Raw genomic sequence first — 16,203 nt, forward strand, 5'->3', positions numbered from 1 at the left:
GGAGCAAAACTGTCTCCAAATAAAAAAACAGATGAGGGCTGGGCACAGTGGCTCATACCTGTAATCCCAGCACTTTGGAAGGCCAAGGCAGGAGGATCCCTTGAGCCCAGGAGTTCAAGACTAACTTGGGCAACATATGGAGACCTCATCTCTACAAAAAAATACAAACATTAGCTAGGTATGTTGGCATGTGCCGGTAGTCCCAGCTAGTTGGGAGGCTGAGAGGCTGAGGCAGGATTGCTTGAACCCAGGAGGTCGAGGCTGCAGTGAGCCCTGATTGCACCACTGTACTCCAGCCTGGGTGACAGAGCGACACCCAGTCTCAAAACAAAAACTGCTCATCATGTTTCCAAAGAGTCTGTAGCATTTGCTGCTCCCTCCAGCAATTAGTGGCATTTCTAGTTTGAGCCTCAGTTGTACTGAAAAGTGGGGATAAAAAGAGTACCCACTCCAGGACAGTGTTGTGTGGATTTAAACAAGGTTTTGTGTGTACAAGGCTCAGAACAGAGCCGGGCACATAGGAGGTCCTCGGGTTGCAGCTGGTGGGTCTCACACACTGGGTGTCCGTTTGCTGCCTCCCCCTCAGGTGTAGAGCAGACCAAACAGTGCAAGGAGGAGCCCAAGGAGGAGAAGGTGGTGAAGACGGAGAGCGTCCTGATCAAGCGGCGCCTGTCAGCCCAGGGCCAAGCCATCTCGGTGGTGGGCTCCCTGAGCTCCATGTCCCCTCTGGAGGAAGAGGCACCACAGGCCAAGAGGAGGCCAGAGCCCATTATCCCTGTTACTCAGCCCCGGTGAGTCCTCTTCTGGGTGCTAAGGCAGGACAGGAGCCCTGCCCAGCCGCGTGTGTGTGTGTGTGTGACAGGCAGACAGAAGGAAGTCTGGACTGGGTTCTTCCTGACTCCCGAGTCACTGCCATAACCACTAAGCCTTTGCTGTTTTCCTTCCTGTAAAAAAACAAAAACAAACCCTTTTTTATGTCTAAAATTGGGATAACGATAATATCTTTCGTGTAAGGATCAAAGAAGAATTAAATTAGTTCGTGGTGATGGTGATGGTTAGACAACTAGATTAGATAACTTGAGTGAAAGTGATTGTGATTGTCAAGCATTTTGCATGGTTTTGATGTGTAGTAAATGCTACTGGCTGTCACCATCATTGTCCCCATTATTACCTCCCTTACACACCACAAAATCCAGCCAGTCCCGGCCACCCAAGTCTTTTTTTTTTTTTTTTTTTTTTTTTGAGACGGAGTCTCGCTCTGTCACCCAGGCTGGAGTGCAGTGGCACGATCTCCGCTCACTGCAAGCTCCGTCTCCTGGATTCACACCATTCTCCTGCCTCAGCCTCCCGAGTAGCTGGGACTACTGGTGCCCGCCACCTCGCCCGGCTAATTTTTTGTATCTTTAATAGAGACAGGGTTTCACCGTGTTAGCCAGGATAGTCTCGATCTGACCTCGTGATCTGCCCGCCTCAGCCTCCCAAAGTGCTGGGATTACAGGCGTGAGCCACCGCGCCTGGCCCCAAGTTTTACTAACACAGCTGAGCAGGATCTGCTACCCTCCGAGCTCTCTGCTACCCTTACCCCTCCTCCAGTCACGCCTACAAGCAGGTTCCCAGCTAAGGGCCTTTGCCTGGAGAGCTGGTCCCCCAGACATTTGTGTATCTTGTCCCTGCCTCCATTCAGATCCCCACTTACAGAAGCCTTTCCTAAGACACCCTCTGCAAAACCACAATAACATCCTCTTCCTTCCTCTTACCCACCGCCCCACCATGCCTCAGAGACACAGGAATTGGAGAGGCAGCAGGGGGATGGGGGCCATCTCTGTGGCCTACCTAGTCCTTGAAGTTGGGAGAGTCACCAGACAGGCCTGTGCTGCAGTCTGGGTCCCTGCATCTCTGTCACTGCTCTTTCACATAGGCTGGCAGGCGCCGGTGGGCGCAAGAAAATATTCCGTCTCAGCGACGTGCTGAAGCCCCTGACTGATGCCCAGGTGGAAGCCATGAAGCTGGGCGCTGTGAAGCGGATCCTGCGGGCTGAAAAGGCTGTGGCCTGCAGCGGGGCAGCCCAGGTGTGCCCCTGCCACCCCCCACCCCATCCTTCCAGTCCCCCTACCCAAGCGTCTACCTCACATCCAGCACAGAGTCTGGCCCCGGCATCAAACCTCCCTGGCTGTGGACCCCAGCTCTGCTGCCACAGCCGCTTCTCCAGGTCACTCCCATCCTCCATAAAACAGAGACGGCAGCGGCAGCTCCCCCCGGGTGACAAGGAGGAAACGTGCCATGCACACAGGCGCTCAGGTGCACAGGGCGGGTGCCGGGAGGCCTCTGCAAGTGAGGGCTGCTCTTGTGGTCTTGGTTCTTCACAGTTGTTAACATTCTTACTGTTACTATTTAGCTTTAAAAATATACCTGGTTCTCAGTCCTGATTCTGCCACTTGCTGGCACTGTTACCTTCAAAGAATGGGGAAAAGTGACTTTTTTCCCATTCTGTGAAGTTAATTTTTGATTAGCTAGTAGTATAGGAACGTACTCCCTGAGCTGAAAAATATTTCTGGGGAATCCAGATCCAGTACTCCCTTCCGTGGCCATCACCTGCACCCCATCCCCCTCTCCAAAGGTGACAAAGGCACAAACGAGGGGAATCTTTGAGGATCTTTTTCTGTGCACTTAAGTACATGGGTGCTGCTCCTAGAAACTTGTTTTTATCCTGTGATGATCGATCCCCACCCTGGCACCCCCACCCCCTGCCACACAAATGGGACCTTCCTGGGCATAAGGGTCCTCGACTGGCCTTCCTCACTTCACTCCGTGTCTGCTCTGGGAGTTCCTGTGCCTGGGTGGGAGGAGTCGCAGGGCACCAATGCGGAGTCCCTGGATTGCCCACCCTACACTGACGTGCTGGCTCGCCCTCCCATCAGGTCCGCATAAAGATCCTGGCCAGCCTGGTGACACAGTTCAACTCGGGCCTGAAGGCGGAGGTCCTGTCCTTCATCCTGGAGGATGTGCGGGCCCGCCTGGACCTGGCCTTCGCCTGGCTCTACCAGGAGTACAACGCCTATCTGGCCGCGGGTGCCTCAGGCTCCCTGGACAAGTATGAGGACTGCCTTATCCGCCTGCTGTCCGGCCTGCAGGAGAAACCAGACCAGAAGGATGGGTGAGGGGGCTGACCCTGCACCCTCCTGTCCCCAAGAGGCCCCCTCTTCTGGTGCTGCTCTCCCTTTCTGATTCTGACCACCTCCCTCTTCATCACCCCCCGAGTCAGTCCTTCTCGAGCCCATCCCAAGTCTTCTCTCCTCCTTCCCCCTCTGGAGGCACGTTCAAGGTTGTAGTTTTGCATGTGAGCTGCAGGTCCCACTTCCTGAGCTGTTCCCCTGCTCTGCCACTTGCTCTGAGCATGGTTTGAGTGGCTTTGTCACTCCCCCTCTGTGTCATTTTCCCATCTGTAAATAACAGTGCTCACCCATGGGCCTGGAGATAGACTTCTCTACACCCCATTTCCTACCTGAGTTGGTTCTGTAGCTTCCTGCCTGTCCGTGGCCTCCAGCTTACTCATCTGTCCTCCACACAGCAGCTCCGGGAACACTTTATTATATAAATCCTTTTATTACTTCCCCACGAGGAACCTTCCATGGTTCTCCATTGCTCTTAGGATAAAGCACAGCCTCCTTACTGTGACCAGTGAGGCGTTATGTTATTCAGTCTCTTTGGCTTTACTCCCCGAACATTAGCCACATTGGCCTTCTGTCTGTTCCTCTAACGTGCCAAGTTCAGGGCACTAGTGCTTCCTGTTCTGTCTGCCTGGAATGCCCTTCCCTCAACTGTGTGTGTGGTTGGCTCCTTCTCATCTACCAGTGTACTCTAATGTAACTTCGAAGCGGCCTTTTGAGGCCACCATATCTAAAATACCCACACCCTTCTTCACCCGCCGTCATTCCCTCCCATTTTTATGTTCAATGAATAAAGTTAGGAATCCCTGTTTGACAAAAGGAAGAAATGAGTTTCAGAGAGGTGCAGCCTCTGTCTAGATCATCCAGCCGGCAGCTTTTGAACCCTGGTCTTTTCACTTCCAAAGCTTTATAACCAGGGGCTTGAACAAGCAACCCCTGAGGGAGGGCCTGCTGGCCCTGAGCTCCTACAATTCAGCAGGGCCTGGGAGCCAGGCGGCCTTTTCCTCTGCAGCCATGGCCCTCCCTCCATCTCTCGCAGGATCTTCACCAAGGTTGTGCTGGAGGCGCCACTCATCACAGAGAGTGCCCTGGAGGTGATCCGCAAGTACTGCGAGGATGAGGTGAGGACAGGCCCTGGTCACTGCAGCCTGGGCCAAGGGATAGGGCTCTCCCCTGAGGGTTCTGAAGGGCACACAGCCTAAACCTTGTGGCAGGGGGTTTCATGAGGGACCAGGCCGTTTTGTCAGAGGCAGTCAGGAGAGAGAGCCCAAAGGCACAGTCAGGTGGGCTGAGCTCAGGTCCCTTTCCTCTTGCTGCAGAGTCGCACCTACCTGGGCATGTCCACGCTTCGAGACCTGATCTTCAAGCGCCCATCCCGCCAGTTCCAGTACCTGCATGTCCTTCTCGACCTCAGCTCCCATGAGAAGGACAAGGTGATCCCCTGCTCCACTTCCTGGCTGCCCTCAGCCTGCAGTTTGCAGAGGCCACCTGTATCCTGAGGAACCAACTCGCTCTTAGTCCACCTGTGGTGGCCAGCACAGGCTCCTCGTGCAGCCCAGTCCTGTGACGGGGCCTGAGGGCATTGCCTAGCAGGGGAGCCAGTGTGGCCTCAGCCAGCAGTGAGGACCCAGCATGCTCACCAGCTGAGCAGAGCAGTGTGCAGCTGCGGAGCCCTGGGGAGGGAGGGGCCGACCATCTGGTGGTGGGGTGGGCAGGGGAGGTGTTTCAAGGAAAGCTTCCTTCAAGGAGGGGACATGTGGGCTGAGACCTGGAAAATGAATAGCTGGGTGTGCTGTAGACGAGGGGACAAATGTGCACATGCTGTGGTTGAGAGTGCCCTTGACCCATCCTTGCCTGCAGCCTTTTGCCCCAGCCCCTGCCTGGCAGCATGTTTATTCATTCAGCAGACCTTCATTGCACACCCCTGGCCCTGGCCCTGGCCTTGTGCTGCTGCTGGGATCAGAGTGCCCAGGACCAGCCCCTACCCTCACAGGTCCCGGCAGATAATATCTGAGTGAAACAGTGTTTAGCTGGCAGTAGGCATTCTAGGGAGACTTGGCAGGGAGTGGCACTTTTAAGGAACTGAGATCTCCCTCTGCTTGGAGCTTGGTGAGCAAGGCAAGGAGCAGTGACGGGCAGATGGGCTGGAGAGATGGGCAGATGGGCTGGAGAGGCAGGCAGCGAGGTGGTGCTGTGGGTCCGGCCCTGGCCGGGATATCTGCCTCCTGCGCTGGGGACCAGCTCTGGGCCCTGGTAGCAGCTGGGCTGCCCCTTCTCAGGCTCGGGTCTGTTTTCACATGAGTGTTGCCACACTCGCAGGAATAGCTGTTCTTCCTCTTCCCTCTTCCCTGACCCTGCCCTTCTCCATCTTCCTCCTCAGGTGCGCTCCCAGGCCCTGCTGTTCATCAAACGCATGTATGAGAAGGAGCAGCTGCGGGAGTATGTGGAGAAATTTGCCCTCAACTACCTGCAGCTCCTGGTGCACCCCAACCCACCATCTGTGCTGTTTGGAGCTGACAAAGACACAGGTTGGGTGCAGGTCATCAGATGCATATTGAGTGCTGCTGTGTCCGCGCTCTGGTCGCTGCGAGCAGAGGGGCTGAGTGGGGAAGCCACCCGGACACCAGTGATGGGAACGGGCAGGGCTGGGACAGCCACCTGGGGGCTGTGGGAGTCAGGGTAGGGGCATCTGACCTAGCCTAGGGGGTCAGGGAGAGAGATCTGGCGGACGAGGAGAGCCAGCCATCGGTGGGGCCCCAGGAAGGACCAGGCAGGGTCATCTCAGGCAGGTTCCTTCAACAGAGCCTTGGGTCCCCCAGGATTACAGACAGGTAGACTCAGACCCCGAGTAAATGGACCCTTAAATGGGAAGTCTTGGGGCCATGATAGGGCAGCACGGGAGGCCTGGCCCAGGTGCCAGGAAGCATTCCCAGGAGACGCACAGCCTTCGGGAGGCCCAGAGTTTGAGCAGGTGCTGTGGACCAGGCAGAAAGGAGGGCGGATGCAAAGGCAAAGAGACCAGGGCCCTCGGGACTGTTAGAAGGGGTGTGTGACCACCATGGAGGGCAGCAGGGCAGCAGCAGGCCGGGGCCACCCCATGCAACACCTGGCAGCCACTGGGAGGCAGGGAGCCGGGGGTTTATTCTGAGGCTACAGGGCGTGGCTGGGCTTGGAGGTGGAGAGGGACAGGGTCAGGATCGCACTCAAAGATCCTTCTAATTGCCTTGTGTGTTGGCAGTCGGGGGAGGCTGGAGGTAGGAAGTCCTGGTCCCACCCCATTTCCCTGCCCTAGAACAATTAGCTCCCCAGCCCCGGCTCCCTTCTCTGCCCTCCCTGGCTCCACTGCCCAAGAAGGGACAGTTATTGAGGGTCCGAGGGGGTTGGAGAAGAGTGTGGGCCAATCCGATGCCGCTCCTGCCCTGTCAGAGGTGGCAGCGCCCTGGACGGAGGAGACAGTGAAGCAGTGTCTCTACCTCTACCTGGCTCTCCTGCCTCAGAACCACAAGCTGATCCATGAGCTGGCGGCCGTGTACACTGAAGCCATCGCCGACATCAAGCGGACGGTGCTGAGGGTCATCGAGCAGCCGGTGAGGCCCCTGAGCCCACCAGGCCCTGCCCACCCACAGGCAGGGCTACATCCCCAGCTCCAGCTCTTCCCCAACCTGCTCCACCTCAGAGTGTGCCAAGCCCAAAGGGTGGTCACCCCAGGTCGACCCAGGCTGTGTAGCTTGCGGGCGGTCCGCATGTCACTCATCAGTTCCTGAGGAAACGTCAGAGTGGCCCAGCAGTTAGGAGCCTAGAGCTGGATAGAGCTGGGTTCGTGTTCACTTGTCACTTTCTCACTGCGACCTCGGGCCTGTCAGTAAAACTAGGGAAGACATTCCAGTCCCTCCACGCTGATGCAAGGAGTCCATGAACTCAGGCACATAAACCTCTGTGTCACTGTCACTGTTTATGAGCTGACCTTCCCGGTGTTGCTAATGGGACTCTTTAGCTGTCATTACATAGACATAGTCCTTCCTACCTCTCTCTGGAGCCACAGGGCTGCCCACATGAGAAGCAGCTCAGTGACAGACTGTCACCTGAGATTAGAAGGTCTGCACTTCAGTTTGCAGCAGGGTTTGAAACCACTTTTTTTCTTTCTGCCCCTGACATTTTTGGATTACCGAACATTTTCATGATAAATGGGAGAGAGAACTGTATGTTAATCCCCACCTATCTGCCATTTGGGTTCAGTGGGGCCCTTACCTGGAAAATGGGGATAGCAGGCTTGTAGTCAGGAGGAAACATTTTTGGCCCCATTCTCAAGGTGAGGCAACAAAAGTGATCTCACTTTGCAGAAAAGTGATCCTGTGGGGCTGTGAGCTTCCCGAGGGCAGAGACATTCGGTTTTAGTCAGGAGCGTAAATGTTCCTGGGCGAAGGTGGAGCCTGGCCCCAGCTCCTGTGTTTGGCGTTCACCATGGGGCAGGCTCAGGAAGCAGCAGCAGGTAGAGCCTGGTCTGGGCTCACAGCCAAGCCAGCCGCGCATGAGAAACCAAGTCACGAAGCTGGTGGGTGTGGGTGGAGCCAGAAACATCTTCACCAGTGAGTGAAGCACAGGGTAGGCATTCGAGGTCAGGTCAGGTCTGAGCCACACAGGAGTGGCCTGCTGGAGGACAGCCCAGCCAGGGCTGGGAGCTGGAGCAGGCCACATCCGGAGAGGGTGCAGGGAGAGGCCGAGGTTTCTCTGACCTCTCCCACCCTTCCCTACCTTTCCCCCATCACCAGTCTCACCCTGAGCCCCAGCATTTCCCGCAGCCACCCTGCCGGCAGCACCTGAGCCTTCCCTAAGCTCTCACCCTGGGTGTGGTCATCCCTGTCTCTGCCTCTAGATCCGAGGAATGGGCATGAACTCCCCGGAGCTGCTCCTGCTGGTGGAAAACTGTCCCAAGGGGGCAGAGACACTGGTCACACGATGTCTGCACAGCCTCACAGACAAAGGTGACCCTGGAGACCCCCACCTTTCATGCTTTCCTCCCTCTCCTTAGCCTTCCCCGGGTCCTGGGAATCCGAGCCACTGGGTCCCCAGATGGTCGCACCTCTTGTGGGTCTTTGCCTGTCCTAGGGCCTCAGTTTCTCCATCTGGAACAGTGTGGTGCTAATTGCACGTGAGCAGCCAAGGGTGAAAAGTTCTGCTGTGAAGTTGCCATACATTCCCGCACACCCGCCTGCTTCTCTTTCCTGGGTGCCCACCCTCCCCCACACTCCCCTCTGCCTCCAACTCGGTGCCTCCTGCTGCTTCCATGCAGTCCCACCCTCCCCGGAGCTGGTGAAGCGGGTCCGGGATCTCTACCACAAGCGACTGCCAGACGTCCGCTTCCTCATCCCGGTGCTCAATGGGCTGGAGAAGGTATGGACCCGGAGGCCCGTCTGTCCCTGCTACCTGGGACATGTGGGACCGGGAGGGGCAGGGCAGCACGTTGCAGAAGCGGTTGAGCCAGAGGCACATAGCAGAGGGCAGAAGACACATTGTCTGTGGTCAGAAGTCTTGGAAGCCGCTGGTACCTGTGTACCCTGGAAATGCAGAGCAGCTCCTGGACTCATTTGCATGGGCACCCGGGTGCCCGTGGCTCTGCTGCTTCCTCCTCTACCTCAGGCGGGTCCCTTCCCCTCTTTGAGACTCGCTTTTCTTCTCTCTGAGACAAGGATTAGGATGCCTCTTGGGGGCACACACATGTGACATGGAAGGGACTCAGATGGGGTGAGAGCTGGGGAGAAAGCTCTGTCCTGAGGGTGTGGTGAGGGTAGGAGGGGCTCAGTGAGCCAGAGCTTGCCCTCAGCTCCCCAGGGCAAGCAGAAGGGGTGGCTTGTCTAGAAGGGAAGTGAGGGTGTATCTGACTTAACCCCCACCCCACCGCCTTCTCCCTGTAGAAAGAGGTGATCCAGGCCCTGCCTAAACTCATCAAACTCAACCCCATCGTGGTGAAGGAAGTCTTCAACCGCCTGCTGGGCACCCAGCATGGTAGGTGATGCAGCCTCCTCCCCACCAGGAGGCCCACCCACCCAGGTGCTGGGGCAGGAGGCAAGCTGCAGGCGCCGCCCTCGGGGAGAGGGGCCACATCCCGCTCCCTGGGACACCAGCTGTACTGGACATTTCCATGTGTCCCGGAGCTCCCAGGCCACCCTCCGGGATGCTTGGATGATGGTTTCATTCACAGCAGGGACAAGACCGTGGAGCTGGGGCCGGAGGCTCCAGCAGCGTCTCCCCTTCTAGGATCTGGCCACACCGCAGCCCCTCTCAGGCCTGGCTGTAGTCTGGCCCCTCCTCAGATCTTGCCTGAATCCCTCAAGCTGTGGGCTAGGGGCATTTTGTTTTGACACAGTCAAAAAGAAACAAAACTTTCAACTTAGAAAAACTAGCAAGTAAAGTAGAAGGGATTCTTTGCCCCTTGTGGTTGGAGCTAAAGACAGAATGGAGGATGTCTGTTCCACACAGACAGACCCTGGTGCTTTAAAACACACACATAGATGGCTCTGGGACCATCAAAAGAGCAGCAGCAAAGAGCCACCCCACCAGCCTCCTCCCTCCACTCCCCCAGGCCCCACACAGCTGAAGGCTCCAGCCACTTTGTGGAAGGCTGCAGCCTGGCTTCATCTTGTCCTGTGCCGCAAATGCCCATGAGCCCCTGTGCTGCGTTGGAGTCTGTTGGGGACCACACAATGAGGTGGTCCTACCCTGCCCTCGCAGGTGCACAGCCCGGGGGCAGAGAGACCCAGCCGTGCTACACACTACCCAGGGTGGGAGCCCAGGATGGGGAGGAGCACACGGTGGCAACCGTAGGCTGCCCGAGGGCTGCTGCTACCTTCGGTGTCCCCTTTTTATGTTGTCAGTGACTTCCCCTGTTTCAGCCCTGAAAGCAGAGGGCACCTCATCTTTGCTCCCAGCTGCCCCAATCTGGGGAACTCAGACCCATCTCTTATGCGTCCGTACTGTCTCCCCCACCCTTTCTCCCACCCGCTGCAGGTGAGGGAAACTCAGCCTTGTCCCCACTGAACCCTGGAGAGCTCCTGATCGCATTACACAACATCGACTCCGTGAAGTGCGACATGAAATCCATCATCAAAGGTGAGGTGCTTCCCCCAACTCCAGTGGCCTGGCCCCTGCAATGCCAGGGGCAGGACCTCAGTCACCTACATGCCCCCACTGGAATCTGCCAAGTCAAAGACTGTGCCACTCACAGCCCCACCTCAGAGCTCTGGAGAGCCACCTCCCTCCCTCCTTTTCCTGCCTCCTCCTCCCTCCCTCCCTCCTCCTTTTCCTTCCTTTCTCCCAGGTTTTACCCTTTACAACCCAACTTTTTCTGCCTCTGTCTAAGGCACTCTGATGTACCTGCTGTGCACTGGTACAGAGTGGGCCTAAAGCAGTCAGGGGTAGCCCCACCCCTAACCCCGAGGAATAGAAGGAAGCAGGGCGCACCATGAGTGATAATCAGAGGCTTAGAGGCGCAGCAGCAGGGCAGACTCAGGGCTCCACGGCACTTGTGGCCTAGGGTAGATGAGGCAGGAGAGCTTGCCTCCAGGGCGGCAGGGTTGGTGACGAACTGACTGGCTCACGATGGCCCCCCACTCACTGAGCACTCTGCGCTGGGCTCTCCCCGAAGGCCTACAGACCTGAGCCTGCTGGTCTGCCACTTGGTGAGTATGTTCACTTCCATTGTGTAGACAGGAAATGGAGGCTCCAGAGAGGTTAGGTAACTTACTCAGGGCCGCGCAGAAGCTAAGTGGTGTAGTGGAAAAAACAGAATCTGAAGTGAAACGGACCTGGGTGGGAATCCCAGCTCTGCCGGTTCCGCGACGGAGGACCACCTCCCCTGAGAGCACCTGCCCCTCCACTCCTCCTGAGTGAGGTTTCTGGGCCAGGAGCCATCCTGTCGCACGGAGCTGGACACCCTCACTGTCGCCCTCTCTACTCAGAAGACTGCTGTCCTTTGATTTCTCTTCTCACCCTCAGACAGGAAAGGGCTTCCTCTCTGTGCCACTTACTTTCGTGTTCTAGCTTGAAACAGCTTTTCAGTGACTTACTTCCTAACCTTCCTCTACAAGTTTTCTCAGGAACTTTTAAGGTCAAGAGAGGAGCTTACGGAAATATCAAACCCGCATTAAAACCCAGGAGGCCCCAAGGCCTCTCATGGGAGACCAGCAGGGAGGAAGGATCTCCAGGCTCATAGGCCAGGGCTGTGGTCTTCACGTTCCCCGACCCCTTTGGTGACCTGAGGAAAGTTCTAGCCCATTCCCAGGACAGTATGCTCATATTAATTGCATACAGTTCGAGGGGGTTCACACATACACACACACACACCCCCCAAGACCATTTGTGGACCCAGATTAGAAGCCCTGAGGATCCTAGGCCCAGAAGAAAGGGCCTTGCCGGAGGCCACACAGGCCACCAAGAGCCAGGCCCCTGGAAGGGTCAGCGGGGGCCTACCCTATACCACCCTACCCTTTTCTTCCAACACAGCCAGGCCTGCGCACTGCAGGCTAGACAACCTTCTAGCTGGTGTCCCCAGCACCCAGCCCACGTTTTTCTCCTCGGGCACCAGAATTCTTCTGGTTGCACTCTAAGCTCCAGATCACAAAGTACAGTCCTTTTGTTGTGCACTGTTCACTCCCCCATAGACCACCCTGTTCCTCTGGGGAACTTGTCTATAACTAGATCCACTGCTGGTAGTCCAGCATTAAGAAAACTCAGCACCTCTGCTCACCTGTATCCATCCTGGGTAGTGCTGGGGACACAGGAAGGACAGCCCTAGCCCTGTCCCTCCAGGGCTTACAGTCCAGGGAAAGAGACAAGAAGTCCCTGGCCAGTAACAACTGAGAGGGGTGGCATGGGACTGGGCAGCCCAGAGGGGCCACATAACCCAGCCTGGGTGTGGGACATCAGGGAAGACTTCCCGAAAAAGGGGACACTCGGGCTGAGACCAAGGAAGGCTGAGTAGGCGGCAGCAGCAGGAGACTGCAGGGACTGAGGGAGGTGCTCGCTGGCTGGTTCTGGACCTAGGAGACGAAAGAGGGGGCCTGGTCAAGAGAGGAGGTCAGGCTGTCGCCATCAGGAAAGGCGCCCCTGGGGTCTGCCCACAGGAGTCTCGCAGGCCGTGGTGGGAATTTGGCCTTGTTTCTTGAGGGTCTCTGGGAGGGGCGTCAGGTCTGAGCTTTCCAAAACACCCTTCAGGCTGCTGTATGGAGAATGGATCAGAGGCTCAGGGGAGGCCCAGGTTGGGGGCCAGGGCAAAGCTGACAGGGAAGGAGGAGGGGAGGGCTGATTCTGGAGCCTTTATGTGGTTGAGAGGGCAGGACCAGTGACCACTTGGCCCTGAGGAGGAGCAGGGGCTTCCTCGGTTTCTGACAGGCCCTCGCCTCCACTCTCTTCCCATTCAGCCTCCTCCCACCTGTGTACACCTCCCCCTCCCTTAGAGACCCCATCCCTGTTCTCTGTTAGCCTCAAGGATTTGGGGGGTTGGGGTGTTCTTCTGGCTCAATAAAGACTTCCTGGTTGACATTCACATGGCAAGTGGTGTTTGGGGAAGGGCTTTAAAGGCAGCTCCTGGGGCTTCCCATTAGCACAGTGGATTGGGGCATGGCCACCCACTGGGGAACAGACCCCCAGGGCCTGCCTTCGTGGATGCTCGTGCTGTGCCAACCCTCTGGGTCCTCCTGGTAGTGGCACTGGGTGTTGAGCTCATCGTATGCCCCGGCCCCAGCCGCCTCTTGTCCCTCCCTTCGCTATTACTCTACTGATTGTGCTCATAACCCCCACGCAGCCCTTTGCCTGGCATCCCCCCCCATCTTCCCAGCACCAGTGCAAGCCCTGTACCCTTGTCAGGACCGAGTGGGCAGTCCCTTGGCCCTCTGACAAGCTGGTCTGCGGACTGCTGTTCTCTCTGGAGGGGCTGGTGGAAGCCAATAGCTGCCTTCCCTCCCTGGCAGGGTTGGGGGGCCCTGCCACTCCCCCAGGGCTTAGCAACACATCTTTCCCAAGGTCGTCCTCCAAGTGAGGGGCCATGGGTTCCCTGTTCTACCCATTTTGGGGCTTCCTGGAGTTGGATGTCTTCTCCCTTGAATGAAGCCCGCAGGTTTTCCAAGGGCAGGGCTGCAGTGTGCCTTCTGCTGGGTGGGGGGAGTTTCCTGTCTCCCTCAGGGGCTTTAGAAGTCAGGGTTTTAGAAGTCTTCCCCTCACGGGCAGACAGCAGGGCCAGGGCTCCCACCTCCCAGGGGGCAGCTGGGCAGAGAGGACAGGCCCACTCTCCGCCTCCTCGCAGCCACCAACCTGTGCTTTGCGGAGCGGAACGTGTACACATCAGAGGTGCTGGCCGTGGTGATGCAGCAGCTGATGGAGCAGAGCCCCCTGCCCATGCTGCTCATGAGGACCGTCATCCAGTCCCTGACCATGTACCCCCGCCTGGGGGGCTTCGTCATGAACATCTTGTCCCGCCTCATCATGAAGCAGGTAACCCACCCCCGGCCACCCCGCCCCCAGGCTGCAGACAGCAGCAGACCTAACCAGCAGGCTTCTAGCCTGCTTGCCCTCCCCTTCCCCTGACCCCAGAGGGATCCTGGTGGAGGATGGCAGGCTCTGCTCTGCCTCCTTGCCAAGAAAATAGTGGAGCTCCAGGGTCTATGACTGGGCCAGCTCCCAGGTGATGAGGGAGGGCAGCTGGGTGGTAGGAGCTATGGTAACCCTCAAGGGGTGTGCACCCAGGAGAGGCGTGGCTGCTTCTCACCCTCCACTGCTGTGTGCCCGGCCAGGATGCATCCCAGAGCTGAAAAATGGTCCAGTTTTTTAAGAAGTGCTAGAAATTTGGGCTTTAGAAATACGACAATGAGGCCAGGTGTGATGGCCCACACCTGTAATGCCAACTCCTTGGGCGGCCGAGGCAGGAGGACTGCTTGAGCCCAGGAGTTTGGGGCTGCAGTAAGGAAGAAACGCGCCACTCACTGCACTCTAGCCTGGGCGACAGATTAAGACCGTGTCTCCAAAAAAAAAAAAAAAAAGAACGTGATGGAACAAAAAACCAAATCCCGCAGGGCTAATGTCGCCCCCTGGAGGCTGCCGTGAGAATGTACATGTGACCCGGGACAGGTCCCGGCACCGGCATTGACCTCCGCTGTTTAGCAGGGCTAATGTCGCCCCCTGGAGACTGCCGTGGGAATGTCATGAGACGTGCTCCCGCAGCACTTAGCCTAGGCCTGGCCCAGGGGGAGCTCTGGTAAAAGGCGGCTCTGAGTTTTCTTCCACCCCCTTCCCAAGTTGCCCTCATGGTCCAGCCGCCTGGATCGGGAAGACAAAGGCCTCTGGAGGGAGGTCAGGGCTGCTTGTGGCCCATCCAGAGGAATCTTGGATGGTGGGATTTGGGCATGGTCTTGGCAAGGTCTTTCTCCCAGTGTCAAGGCTGGGGGACTGCCTGTGTGCCCCTCCCGACAGCTCCCTCCCTCCCTGGTTCAGGTGTGGAAGTACCCCAAAGTGTGGGAGGGCTTCATCAAGTGCTGCCAGCGCACCAAGCCCCAGAGCTTCCAGGTCATCCTGCAGCTGCCGCCCCAGCAGCTGGGAGCCGTCTTTGACAAGTGCCCTGAGCTCCGGGAGCCTCTGCTGGCCCATGTCCGCTCCTTCACCCCCCACCAGGTACCCCTTCCCCCCACCCCGGGTGTGCGGTGGGCGGCCCCCTGGGTCCCTCCGGTTGGTGGGGACTGGATGGAGGTGGATACAAGAAGGCCCTGCACTGCTAGGAGCTCTGGAGGGTTAGGGCCCTGGGACCTGAGGTGTGCAAGTGGGGTCTCTGTGCCAGAGCTGTCCCCAGCGCCCCCTTCCTGCTCTCCACCCAGCAAGCTCATATCCCTAACTCCATCATGACCATCTTGGAGGCCAGCGGCAAGCAGGAGCCAGAGGCCAAGGAAGCGCCTGCGGGGCCCTTGGAGGAGGTGAGGGCCCTGCAGCCCACCCATCTGGATCCTCAGACTCCCACCCCATATCCCAAGCCAGCAAGGCTCACCATGGCCTCCGCCCGACCCCGGGAGACTCAGGCCACCCCTGCTCTGAGCCACCCGTCTCCCAGGGGATGCGCCTGCTGGAAGGGAGTTGGGGGTCTGGGAGACAACTGCCCCTTCCTCCCCATGCTCTTGGTGACCTCGAAGACCACCTCAGGGTGGTTCCTTCTCTTTCCCGCCGTCCTCTGAGCCACCCACCTCTGAGCTTCTGTGTGGCCCTCCCCACCCTCAGGACGACCTGGAGCCTCTGGCCTTGGCCCCCGCCCCGGCCCCCCGTCCCCCGCAGGACCTCATTGGCCTGCGGCTGGCCCAGGAGAAGGCCTTAAAGCGGCAGCTGGAGGAGGAGCAGAAGCTGAAGCCGGGAGGAGTGGGAGCCCCCTCCTCTTCCTCCTCCTCTCTCTCTCCCTCGGCCCGGCCGGGCCCGCCCTCGTCTGAGGAAGCCATGGATTTCCGGGAGGAGGGGCCTGAGTGTGAGACCCCGGGCATCTTCATCAGCATGGATGACGACTCAGGGCTGACCGAGGCCGCGCTGTTGGACTCTAGTCTCGAGGGCCCCCTATCCAAGGTAGGGAGAGCAGCCTTCGCTGCGAAGGAGGAAGCCGGAGCTGGGCCGGGGTGAAGGTGGGGGACGGGCATCAGGGGACAGGGCCTGAATGGGAGCATGGAGGGGACCACACCATCCAACCGGCTCCCCTTTCCTTCCCCGGTCACCAGGAGACGGCAGCGGGCGGGCTGACCTCTAAGGAGGAGCGGAGCCCCCAGACCCTGGCACCTATTGGAGAAGATGTCGTGAAGACCCCCAGCCCGGCTGCCGAGGACGCCAGGGAACCCGAGGCCAAGGGGAACAGCTGACGGGGCTGGGGGCGGGGAAGGGGGATGGGAGGGGGACGCGGAGCTGGGGGACGGGGCGGGGCTTGACCTGCAGGTGCTTTGCCTTAAAAAAAAAAATAAAAGATGTGAACTTGGGCAAGTTACTGAAAAGAAAAAGGGTGGGCCTGGGGTGCGGGTGCTGTCTT

At 58.1% G+C, this 16,203-nt stretch overlaps 1 protein-coding gene across 4 annotated transcripts in view; it reads left to right on the plus strand.

Annotated features, from left to right (window-relative positions):
• The window catches only part of SYMPK (symplekin), a 50,187-nt gene extending 34,026 nt beyond the window's left edge, over nucleotides 1-16,161 (plus strand). For all 4 annotated transcript variants that reach the window (XM_009194776.4, XM_009194777.4, XM_017952537.3 and 1 more), the window contains 16 exons: nucleotides 587-791; nucleotides 1,919-2,069; nucleotides 2,919-3,154; nucleotides 4,207-4,288; nucleotides 4,487-4,600; nucleotides 5,548-5,695; nucleotides 6,594-6,754; nucleotides 8,041-8,149; nucleotides 8,458-8,558; nucleotides 9,080-9,170; nucleotides 10,173-10,274; nucleotides 13,465-13,652; nucleotides 14,649-14,825; nucleotides 15,026-15,121; nucleotides 15,420-15,752; nucleotides 15,902-16,161. In XM_009194776.4, coding sequence (XP_009193040.1) covers nucleotides 587-791; nucleotides 1,919-2,069; nucleotides 2,919-3,154; nucleotides 4,207-4,288; nucleotides 4,487-4,600; nucleotides 5,548-5,695; nucleotides 6,594-6,754; nucleotides 8,041-8,149; nucleotides 8,458-8,558; nucleotides 9,080-9,170; nucleotides 10,173-10,274; nucleotides 13,465-13,652; nucleotides 14,649-14,825; nucleotides 15,026-15,121; nucleotides 15,420-15,752; nucleotides 15,902-16,039 — 2,432 coding nt within the window. In that variant the 3' untranslated portion in view covers nucleotides 16,040-16,161. The remainder of the gene's footprint in view (nucleotides 1-586; nucleotides 792-1,918; nucleotides 2,070-2,918; nucleotides 3,155-4,206; nucleotides 4,289-4,486; nucleotides 4,601-5,547; nucleotides 5,696-6,593; nucleotides 6,755-8,040; nucleotides 8,150-8,457; nucleotides 8,559-9,079; nucleotides 9,171-10,172; nucleotides 10,275-13,464; nucleotides 13,653-14,648; nucleotides 14,826-15,025; nucleotides 15,122-15,419; nucleotides 15,753-15,901) is intronic.
• Nucleotides 16,162-16,203: the final 42 nt, after the last annotated feature.

The sequence above is a fragment of the Papio anubis genome, chromosome 20 (genome assembly GCF_008728515.1).
Source record: "Papio anubis isolate 15944 chromosome 20, Panubis1.0, whole genome shotgun sequence".
Classification (NCBI taxonomy): domain Eukaryota; kingdom Metazoa; phylum Chordata; class Mammalia; order Primates; family Cercopithecidae; genus Papio; species Papio anubis.